Source organism: Anneissia japonica, unplaced genomic scaffold (assembly GCF_011630105.1).
Source record: "Anneissia japonica isolate Jap-2015-1 unplaced genomic scaffold, ASM1163010v1 scaffold287712_len2945570_cov188, whole genome shotgun sequence".
In the NCBI taxonomy this organism is placed as follows: domain Eukaryota; kingdom Metazoa; phylum Echinodermata; class Crinoidea; order Comatulida; family Comatulidae; genus Anneissia; species Anneissia japonica.
Window position 1 is genome coordinate 2,963,385 of NW_022704401.1, and position 12,300 is coordinate 2,975,684.

General features: G+C 36.5%; 2 protein-coding genes across 2 annotated transcripts in view; both read left to right on the forward strand.

Annotated features, from left to right (window-relative positions):
• The first annotated feature begins 545 nt into the window (after nt 1-545).
• LOC117104699 overlaps nt 546-12,300 on the forward strand; it is a 13,391-nt gene continuing 1,636 nt past the window's right edge. The window contains exons 1-4 of the mRNA XM_033245582.1: nt 546-599; nt 10,233-10,388; nt 11,011-11,058; nt 11,336-11,452. Of these exons, the coding sequence (XP_033101473.1) occupies nt 10,253-10,388; nt 11,011-11,058; nt 11,336-11,452 (301 nt within the window). The 5' untranslated portion in view covers nt 546-599; nt 10,233-10,252. The remainder of the gene's footprint in view (nt 600-10,232; nt 10,389-11,010; nt 11,059-11,335; nt 11,453-12,300) is intronic.
• On the forward strand, nt 3,638-4,315 carry LOC117104698. Its single transcript, XM_033245581.1, has one exon. The coding sequence runs from the start codon at nt 3,638-3,640 to the stop codon at nt 4,313-4,315; it is 678 nt and encodes a 225-aa protein (XP_033101472.1).

Here is a 12,300-nt window from a genome sequence, read left to right on the forward strand (position 1 = left end):
ATCACAAATAATTCTAATTCTTTCAGATATTAATATACCAATCCCACCACCCCCCCCCCCTTTTCCTTTCGTTGTTTTCCAACCCAATTAAAACCTTTAGCAATATTTTCAATGTTACCCTTTAGACACGTTTCTGCAATTCCAAAAATATCAAATTTTTTATTGTATAAAAACAGCTCAATTACATATAATCTGGATTTACTTAGATGATTGACATTGTTAAAACATATATTTAATGTATTTATATTATGATTACTTATTTTTGAATTGCGCTTTCCTCCTCTTCGATGACGATGCGTTTTATTCTGCTTATTACTTACTGACGGTTTTCTTGCTACATGTCGTTGCTCAGGAGCGTTACCTTGTTTGATGTTTTCATTGATCAAAAGATTATCTGAAAGAATATTGCGAAAGTTTGATTTTTCTAGAGCATCTGCATTACTGGCATTGTCCTATTTTGAACGATTACGTAATTGTGGAGCTGCACCGTAAGGTTCATACATGTCATAGCCTTGATTAGTGTTATCGAAGTAACGTTGGTCGTTGTGTTATCTTCCGGATTGATCATAGTTCCACTCCGTACCATGAGTGAGATGAAGGTTTGGTATAGTCTGATATTGACCGTATAATGTGTTGCAATGCGATCTGTTTCTAGATGTAGGGATTCTTCTGAAATCGTTTCTCATCTTTTTCTTAATAATTTCACTAACAGCATTGATATTGTTAAGCAGCAGCCTTTTCCTTCTTTGTATAAATGAAGGCCTCCACCATTTAGGTTTGATCTTGAGATGGTGTCGTTGTCAACTAGCTCACTACCAGTTGAGAGTGCTAATGTCCTGTGACACGCTGTTGATGGTCGGCTTTATCCGAGCGAGGGCAAACAGTTGAAAGCACAAGTTTTGTTGCAGGCGATCTGGTCTTTTCATGGACTTTTCCAGGTATTTTTTGGCGTCATCTATTTTTCCTCCACATATACAATGTACCTTAGTGTCATGAAGTCCTCGCTCGTTTATATCTCTAATAATAGAGTCGCCAATCAATAGAGTGGGTTTGCTGATACGTTCACTTGAAAGCTGTTCGTTCATCCCTTTTTGTGGGGTAGCAGATTTGTCATTAGATTTTGATGGATTATCAGGTTGTTTTAGTGAAACTGGTGTAGCTACTATGGCATTTAAAGATTCTTGAAGACTTTCAATCATTAACCTTTGCTCACTAATGACAGTAGATAGAGAGGAAATGTTCTTATTCAAATCAATAATCATTTTATCTGGATCCGAATTGAGCCGTATTAGTGTCTTAACTGTCTGTGGAATGTCCTTGCATAGCGGGCATATCCAAACATTTGGGTTAGACACAGATTTTATTTTTTTAGGCAAGTCTATGGTAATGTTCTTGGCAGAGTGGTTTATCTTTGTCCAGGTTTCCAAGTTGACAATCCTGAATGCACTGTATTCTTGAGGCTGTTACATGAGCAGCTTGATACTGTTATTATTATTATTACTGGTAGTAGGCCTAGTGGTGGGCTTAGAAGATGGTATTTCTGGAACTGAAGCAGTAGATGTTGAGTCATGTGCAGAAGACATATGCCTATTGCTGGTCTGATTCTTTTGCGTACATACATCTTTCCCGTTTTCATTGACGTTAGGCTTATTTAATTTTGACCTAGAACTGGGTGTTGTGGGGGACTTTGCTATCATCTTGTTATTACTGTTCACAGAATGCATTTTTTACTTATCAGCTTGTATTGTGTAATCCGAATAAATTAACAATGGCCGAGTTTTTAGGCAAGCTTAGCTTCTGCTTGAACATTAGATCTCCGATCAGTAGATCAAGCCAAAGCCTGCATCTCAAACAAAGAAGTGCTTGAAAGCGTAAAACGATCGGCCTAAGAGTTACGTTATAATGTCTTGAAAATGTGAACTTGAAAACACAAACTGCATCTATTTAAGGGATTCCTGTTGTTCAAACAGTGTATAAGAGAATATTTTAAACATCAATGTAATATAGAACTAGCATTTTATACAAATTTACACCATAATGTAGAGGCGAAAATCAGACTTCCCACTTCCCGCGTAGGCGCCCTCACTATGACGTCTAATGGCGAGGTGGCCACTCTATTTTCTTCCCATACAGTTAAGGCAGAAATTATAGAGGGCAATATTTTAGGTCAGTTAGGTGAACTGATATAATGAATATGCATGCCTGCCAAACCTTCCCCTCGCGATACAGAGTTCAGTGGTGTATCGAGTAAACTACAGTGCTTCATCGTAAATAGAGATATCTTATTTAAGATTTAAGAAATCTTATTTAACTGATATCTCTATTGATAGATATTAATATCTTATTTTACATTAAGATATCTCTATTTAAAACTAACTGTGATGAATATAGATTCATATAGGAGGCCCTCTGTTGGTTCATACATATATAACATACCTTGTAGTATAATGGTAGAATCCTGAAAGTTTAGTGCGGTAAAGAACGAGTGTTGTAGGAGTACATGTTGCTAATGGAGCGTCCATTTGAAGTTAGGAAGTCGAATACACCGTTTTACTAGGCCTTAATTTAGCTGTTGTGGGACTGGTATGTACATGATCTGTTGTGGAATATATAGTTGTACTGTAGATATGAACAGTACAGTAAAATTAGTGATTTGGAATGAGAAGCATTCCACCGTTGTTTTGTGCTAGACCACAGGCTGCAACATGAGTAGGCAAGGAGTCAGTCTAACTAATGCATGTAGCCTTTACGTATTTTATCTTTATATTTGTTGTTCCTGTTTATAATATTATTGCGGCTGTGTACAGTCATAATTATAGAAGAACACCGTTTGATTATTGAGCTATAATCATAAGTCTAAGCAATTGTTAGATTTAGTAATATAGTGACGGTTTGATAATAAGCAATAAGCCTATGTAATACATCGCATGTTAACATTTGATGATAGGCCTTCGCCAGTGACTCGTCACGCTTGACTGCACAAATGAATATGTATGAAGTCATAGGATAGGCTGATACCATTGCTATTGTCGAGGTGCAGTGGGTTTCTTATTGCGTAATTTAATTGTTTAATCATTGTTTTTACTTATTTTACATTAATTTTACATCTTGATGATCTTGATGACAGTTAATAAATATATACCAAAAGGCAAAAGTGTTGTCAAATATCATCAAGTCAGTAAAATACGCCCGACGTAACAGTAAAATTACATAACCGAATCCTGTTGTAGTGTTCTACCATTGGTCCAAGTAAGCAGAAGTAAACCGGATTTTGAGTTATAAATTTATACAGCTAACATGGTCAGCGAAGAAGCAGATAGAGTCAGATCAGCTGAAACACAGGTTGAAGAGGAGTACAAAATTCAGAAATGATTATGTTACATTCATGAATGGTATGCTGTCTAACGGAAGGAGTGCCAGATCACCAACTTGCTCCTGCCAATTACATCCCACATCATGGGGTTTACCACCCAAGAAAACCAAACAAAACAAGAGTAGTGTTTGATTGCGCAGCTCGTTACAAGGGATCCTCACTGAATGATACCTTCTTCAAGGTCCAAATCTGACGAACTGTTTGTTGGGTGTCCTATTGAAGTTCAGAGTGGAACCGATTGCAATCGTTAGAGACATCGAAGGGATGTTCAATCAGGTTCTAGTTCGACCTTGTGATAGAGATTTCTTGAGATTTCTATGGTGGGAGGATGGCAATCTAAGCTCAGCACCCAAGGAATACAGGATAAAGGTTCACATTTTTGGGGCAGCATCATCTCCTGGAGTAGCAAATTATGCCTTAAAAAAGGCCGCAGATGTGTATGAAAGCAAGTATGGATCTGATGCAGCAGACTTTGTTAGAAACCATATTTATGTAGACGATGGCTTAATATCGGTGTCCACAGTTGAGGAAGGTGTTAGTCTCGCTAAGCGACCAATAGAGCTGTGCAAAGATGCAGGATTTCGCTTGCATAAAATTGTGGCAAACAATGAAGAGGTATTAAAATCGTTGCCGAGCAGTTCAGTGGCTAAAGGATGCAAACAGTGGAGCACACTTCCTACAGAACGAACCCTGGGTATACTCTGGGATGCTGGTTCAGATGCCTTTCAATTTAGTTCCTGTGTTAGAGAACGCCCTTCCACTCGTAGAGGTGTCTTATCTATGGTGAACTCAATTTTTGACCCTCTATGGTTTCTTTCACCATATGTCTTGAATGGCAAGAAGATACTGCAACATCTGTGTACCAATGAATCTGATTGGGATCAACCAATTCCAACAAGTGTTGAGCAGAAGTGGAAGCAGTGGAAAGATCAAAATACTTAAATATCTAATAATGTCCGGATTGATAGGTGTTACAAGCCAAACCTAAAGGAACCATCGTCCATTAAGTCTGCTGAACTGCATCATTTTTGTGACGCAAGTGTGGATGGGTATGGTGAATGTTCATATTTGAGACTTGTTGACAATAATAACTGTGTGAAATGCTCTTTAGTGATGAGTAAAGCTAGAGTGGGGCCCAGAAAACCAACAACAATCCCTAGAATGGAACTTGTTGCCGCTACAGTGTCAGTCAAGATCACTACAATTTTGAGAAGAGAACTGAGTTGCTACAAGAACTTAAAGGACCATTTTTTGGACTGACAGTAAGGTCGTTTTAGGCTACATAGCTAATGATGCTAAGCGCTTCCATACCTTTGTAGCAAACAGGTTCCAGCTAATACGTAATAGCAGTGAATTAAGACATCTTCATTTATAAGTTGAAGGGTGGTAAGCGTTCAGGCAATATTATGGTTGAAGATATGAGTCAAGCCGAGAAGTTGCTGATAAGGGCAGCTCAGCAGAGTGCCTATCCAAATTGGACCAAGTTGGCCAAGCTAGACCCAGTGAGGGATAGATGGTCTGCTGAAGGTTAGTGGGCGGCTGAGGAAGTCGGACCTTTCTATGAATCTTAAACATCCTGTAATCCTGCCTGCCAAATGTGAAGTTACCAGGTTGCTGGTCAATCATTATCATCAAAAGGTTCACCATGAAGGGCGTGGCATAACGCACAACAGTATAAAATTCAGCTGGCTTTTGGATAGTGGGTGGTATGTCCGCAGTATTAAGATGGATATACGGATATAAAATGTGTCATAGTATGGGAAGACAACCTAGTTGTCAAAAGATGGCTGATCTCCCAGAAGACAGACTACATCCAGCTCCTCCATTCTGCTACTGTGGAGTTGACTATTTTGGCCCTTGGATGGTGAAATGTGGACGTAGAGAGATTAAGCGGTACAGAGTGCTCTTTACATGCATGGCCTCGAGGGCAATTCATCTAGAAGTTTCACATTCCATTTCAACAGATTCATTCATAAATGCCTTCAGACGCTTCATAGTAAGACGAGGACCAGTTAGACAGGTGCGCTCAGATTAAGGTACAAATTTTATTTGAACCATAAAGGAGTTGCGAGAGGCACTACAAGAAATGGACCAGGATGTAGTATAAGGCAGAAATGTTAAAGTTGAACTGTGATTGGATCTTAAACCCACCATGTGCTAGTCACATGGGTGGGGTTTGGGAACGGATGATTAGGAGTACCCGAAACGTTTTGAACAATCTACTATTTAAACATAAGGTTTGTTTGATGACGAGATGTTACATACTTTCATGGTTGAAGCAGAGGCAATTGTGAATAGCAGACCATTGACCAGTTTGAATGAAGCTTCTATGGAGCCATTAACGCCAAGCCATCTGCTCACTGCCAAGGCAAGTGTAGTGTTGCCACCGCCAGGAAAGTTTACACATACCAACCAGTACTGTAGAAAAAGGTGGCGTAGAGTTCAACATCTGGTAGAGGAATTTTGGAATAGGTGGAGAAAGGAATATGTGTCTAATCTACAAACCAGAAGCAAGTGGACAAAGGAGAGTAAAAATATTAAGATAGGCGACGTTGTGCTTGTTATTGAAGAAAATGCACCTAGGAATCATTGGTCATTTGCTAGAGTAATTGCAATGTATCCCAGTGAAGACGGTCTTGTTCGAAAGGTGCAAGTGTATGTTGGATCAAAGAAGGTCAAAATGGATCGACCTGTACACAAGTTAGTGTTTATTACTGGAGAAGATGAATAGCGAATTGGGGTTATCCCCGCCAAGGAGCCTTTGTGTGCTCTATTGGGTGTGAGCCTAGCGCCGCCTTATATATATAAAAAAAAAAATTGAAAAAATTGATGTCCTAATTATAGGGGTTATCCCCGCCAAGGAGCCTTTGTGTGCTCTATTGGGTGTGAGCCTAGCGCCGCCCTTTTGATACGAAGTTTCTTGCTGAAGATGACATCTGTATTAAGTAGTGTGGAATATGTGGAGCACTTACACAGACTGTTGTTTGCGATGTAAAAAAAAACAAAAAAACATTGATCTGAAGTTGATTTAATAGAACATTGTTGGACTGTTTGCGAATCGTTGATTATGAAAATATTATTTCATCCTGTTTGATCAAGAGATGATCTTGTTGCTTATACCATTTGAGCATTTGGACAAAAAAAAAAAAAAAAAAAAAAACATTCGTTGAAAAAAAAAACAAAAAACATTCGTTTTGAACATTATATTTCTTTGTATTGTATTGTTGAACTTATGTTAATGTTATACTGCTTGTAGGTAAATTTTGTTAAAAATTTAAGGGAGGCATGTGATGAATATAGATTCATATAGGAGGCCCTCTGTTGGTTCATACATATATAACATACCTTGTAGTATAATAGTAGAGTCCCGAAAGTTTAGTGCGGTAAAGAACGAGTGTTGCGCGTTGGAAACTAGGGACGCCATACTGTAGGAGTACATATTGTTAATGGAAAGCGTCCATTTGAAGTTAGGAAGTCGAATACACCGTTTTACTATGCCTTAATTTAGCTGTTGTGGGACTGGTATGTACATGATCTGTTGTGGAATATATAGTTGTACTGTAGATATGAACAGTACAGTAATATTAGTGATTTGGAATGAGAAGCATTCCATCGTTGTTTTGTGCTAGACTACAGGTTGCAACATGAGTAGGCAAGGAGTCAGTCTAACTAATGCATGTATTTTACCTTTATATTTGTTGTTCCTGTTTATAATATTATTGCGGCTGTGTACAGTCATAATTATAGAACAACACCGTTTGATTATTGAGTTATAATCATAAGTCTAAGCAATTGTTAGATTTAGTAATGTAGTGACGGTTTGATAATAACCAATAAGCCTATGTAATACATCGCATGTTAACATTTGAAGATAGACCTTCGCCAGTGACTCGTCACGTTTGACTGCACAAATGAATATTTATGAAGTCATAGGATAGGCTGATACCATTGGTATTGTCGAGGTGCAGTGGGTTTCTTATTGCCTAATTTAATTGTTTAATCATTGTTTTTACTTATTTTACATTAATTTTACGTCTTGATGATCTTGATGAGAGTTAATAAATATATACCAAAAGGCAAAAGTCTTGTTGTCGAATATCATCGAGACAGTAAAATACGCCGGACTTAAAACTAACGTTTCTATTAATAGAGATTAATTTTGAATAGAAATATAGTTTTAAATAAGCGATATCTCTACTATTTAAAAAATATATATTGAGGCTATTTAAAACTAAGATATCTCTATTTAAAACCGGAAGATATCTCTATTGATTGTTTTAATTTGTTTCTATGAGTGGGTACTAACGGACCATGGAGGAAGAACCTCCATGCTACGATCAAGAGAGAATGTAAATTTCGCGTACACGATGACATTGCCGCCATGCATTAAATACCAACAGAGAACAGTGCTTTCAAATCTTTTTATCCGCCAGAATAGAAGAATAAAGACAGGAGCCCAGAATGTGCTCTTATCGAGAAGAGAACATTTCTTGTAACTGTTAATGTTTAGTTTTGAGATTGAGGTACGTTTTCGTGTTTTTTTTTTCTATACTTAATTGGCCTACGAGTTATGACACTGAAAGCCTAGGCCACTACAGTTTAATTAGTTCCCGTCTTGTTTGTAATGAGTTTATGTTTGTTCTTACATGTTTTTTAGTCATTGTTTACTGGCAATATACGACTACTATAATTAAAATTACATGCATGTACTCGCGCGAATAAGCGCCCCTCTCGAATAACGTGAAAATGTCTTTAATCGCCTCGTTTGAATAAGCGCCCCTTCAATAATATATTTTCTTTTTAGCAAGTCAATAATCCAATCAATGGGATGTTGGCATGATTTGAGCTACAGAATGGAAACACATTCTTCTTAGGTCAATATCAAAATGAGGATATTTCTCTTGGACAGATGAGAGCTCCGATCCCTGGACAGGACAGACAGTATATTTCCAACTTTACTCTTTGTACATATTGTTTATGCCTAGTCCTACTCCTCTTTTTCTTTTTCCGACCTTTAGCACATTCTCATCTGAGTTTCCAAGAAAAAATACAATGATCCCGCCATCCTGCTAATCTCAATCGGCCGATGGCCAATAAGCTAACTAATACCCACCACCACTAATTGCATCTGCTATTTTGCTGTTATGAAAATATTCACAGCATTCTTGTCATGAGCCATGTTCTCTGGAGGATTAGGCCTATCTTTTCCGCCTAACCACCATTCAATGTCCTTTTCATTCAAAAGTGCCTCTTGAATTTAATAATTTCCCATAAGAACCCATCGATTTTCATCTATTTCCATAAGCGCCCCCTCAATTTCCACTCTGTTTTCATAAGCGCCCCGTTTGAATAAGCGCCCCTCAGAAAGTGCAAAAAATATATATCGCTTATTCGCGCTAGTACGGTATTATGAGTAAACTGATCGTTGTTTACACTTGTTCGTATCATTAGTATTCATAGTAAACAGCGGGTGCAACTATGCGAGGCTTGCAACCGTATGTAGACCTATATTACTTGCCGTCTCTGGAACAGTGAACAATCTTTATCCATGTAAATCAGTTTAATGTGAAACCGTGCAATAAAGCCAATGCAGGCTCGCGGTACATAGGCCCTATACTGGTGTACATGGCCGCCTTTTACAATGAAAGTACAGTACATCAGTGTGAATCAGTTCAAATGAGAAAGAAAGTGAAACTGTTTATTACAAAGTATCATTTATATTTATTATCTTTAAAGATAGTTAACATATCGAATATATTGGCTTTACCTTGTCAACTGATATACTGTAGCCCATTTCTTTGTAGTAAAGATAGCTAACATTTAAAAATCGTTGGTTTTTATTGCATTCTTCCCACACACATATATATTTATTATTATTTTACTTTCTCTTCTACCTGTATTGTTTTAAATATTATGATCAGACCTGGAAGAATTTGTGCCTCATCCGACTATGAAAATCACCTCAATAAAATTGCTTCTAGCGCCAAAATTTTATTTGTACACTATAAAGCCCAACAGTTTATTTATTATTATTATTTTTGAATGTTTTTCCCCTAAAAAGGCCTCTCGGGACATGATGTCACTCACCGCTGGTCGCGAGGTCGCACACTTTTTCCAGCTCTGCATAATTATAATGTACCATGAAATTTTCTGAAATGTCACTATTTGATGAAGTGGATTGTAATCTGTATTTTTTATCAATTTCTATATGTCCTGGATATTTCATGTACAATTCTTATTATTCATTTAGGCCACATGGTAACTAGTGAATATAGTCATACAAGACATGCATATGCATGCAAATTAGTTCTTTCAGATACTGTGGTGAACAAGTTCTTTCGTGATAATCAATTTACTGTACATGGAAACCTGCAACGCGGTCACTACATTCTTGTGGTTTGGCTTTTAATTTTGTTTACATGCAGGGGTTGCGCCAGGACCTCCAAAGAGTATGCAATGTAACCATCTAATTTATTTTCAAATCCTCATTCTTGAAAGTAAAATTCTATATTTTGGAAATTTTGCATGAAATCTGTCAACCACATTGTCATGGTTACAAACAAGGCCTAGGTAGGGTGCCTAGGGCCGCATATGTCATTTGTTTTTGTTATTATATACCTCTTAACAGAATTTATTATACAATAAATTATTTAAAATTAGAATTAGGCTAAGTGTGGCTAGCATAATATCTTGATTACCTGTCCTTGTCCTCCTAGAGTAATTTTCAAAATTCATCATTTATTTATACCTTTAGAAGAAATAATATGAAGCTGAAGTCAGATTGATCAAATCATTATAATGAATTTGTGAATATGTATTAAATAATAACTACAATAAAATCCTTTTCTTTTTCAATTAGGACCCATATGTGTGGTGTGCATGAAGGAATGTTGTTCACACAAGTGTTTTGAATGCAGAAGGCCTGTCCATATTATACCACCATGCTTAGGTGAAGGTCCAAGTGTTATAGAAGAAGGTTATGGTGTAGACGTGAGGTGTGCAATATATTTCGATGGTAAAAAATAACCTTCATTACTGTATAAATGGAACTCCAAATGGCACTCTAACCCTAATAATAAATATACTTAGATGGCTTTCTAGTTAAAACGCAATAAACCAAAACTGCAATAAGTCCAAAGGGCAATGACCTAAACGGCAAAGAAACCAAAACTGTAACACATTTTCAGCAGAATGGCATGGACCAAAATGGCAATGAGTCGAAACGGCAATAAACCAAATAAATAAATAAATATTAAAAATACACACAAAATGAGGCTACAGCAGTTTATGTCATAGAAGTAAAGATGCAAAAAACATTATTAATAATAATAATAATAATAATAATAAAAGTAATAATAAAAGTAATAACAGGCCTACAATAACAATATAACAACATATAATTTCAATAATAAAAGGATCAGGGGAAACAATATAAAAGCAGTAAACATCCAAATAAAAAAGTTTAAAATACAAAGTGAGATACAGTGTTGTCAGTTATTAGGTTTACTGTAATTCATTTTTGATCAGTCTTTATTTCTGTATAATATCGCTAAAATCCCTGATGTTTAATGAAATTATAAAAATTCAATTACAACAAATTATTATGTACTCTACACCACTATTTGCCTTTTTCTCAGGTGCTCTGTCCAATACATCAACGCCTAGTAAACGGAGGCTGGAAAGTGGTAAGTTATTTAAAAATACAGAACTTAATAGGATTTCATGATTGAATTAAATCTTATTTTTTTGGTGAATTTACACTGTTCACATGATGAATTTACTGTCCAAAAAAAAACTGTTACTGTTTAAAAAAAAACAAAAACAAATGAATACAGAATAATACACATTTTATTATTACTGTACAGGAAATTTGATATTATTAGTGCAGCTAAAAAGGTAGGTGGGATAATTCTACTTACGTTGTGTACTCATTGTCCCATTTTATTTTCAAATTTTTTAAAGATGAAAGCTACAATGACGATGCTATTATGCCTACTACTTTAAGACCCGAAGCAGACATCAATAATATAGCCGATAAAGGTGCTGTTTCAGATGCAGAACAAACTCCTATCAAAAGATGCGAGTGCTTTGTTTTATTCATGATGGGTATAACTTCTTTCTCTATTACATACCTATGTTGTAGCTGTAGAAAATTAAGGGTGGTTGAGATAAGACATTTTAAGGATGGGTGGGTGATAACATTAGTAAACGGATGGAAAAGTGGGTTAATAACGTTGGTTGGAGGGCCATGAAATTAGTTTCAGACTGGGTGGAAAACTTCAAGGATGGGTGTCCCCGCCCACCATAACTACATCCCTGCTAGAATCCCCAGACATTGTGACAGTTCATTTTTTAAAAATAACAAATTAGCTTTTAGTTTTAAAATGTTATGTCCATGTACCTCAAAAATATAAAATAAGTGATCAAAAGTGTTTGGTATCAGCAGATGCCACAGCAAATACTGTACAGTATTTGTTTACTTACTGTACTTGTGTTAGATCTTTCCTACGCAGCGCGCCCCCAGCGTTATCTTTGTATTTGTGAGGTAGAGCGAGCTTTGACATCATGTCGGCAGAGCGAAGCTGGCATCAGTTGGTGATGCACGCGTTATTATATTGATGGTTAGAATACCAAATTTGTGAGCGTAAATGCTTCATTTTATACCTGGTTTTCAGTAGCAGATGTTTACTGGTGAGTTAAAGATTATTATTATTATTAAACTTTTGACAGACACGAAATAAATTTTGTGTCTGATAAGTCACAGCCACATTTTACAAAAATGGAACATCCTTATACATTGCCTTCCATCGGGTTCTGTTTTTAGCAATTTCTTTAAGTTTATAAAAATCAACAATGTTATCGAGATTCAGCCCTTTTTCTTTTATATCAGATTTAATTTTTGCAAATAAATTAACACAGTGTCTTCC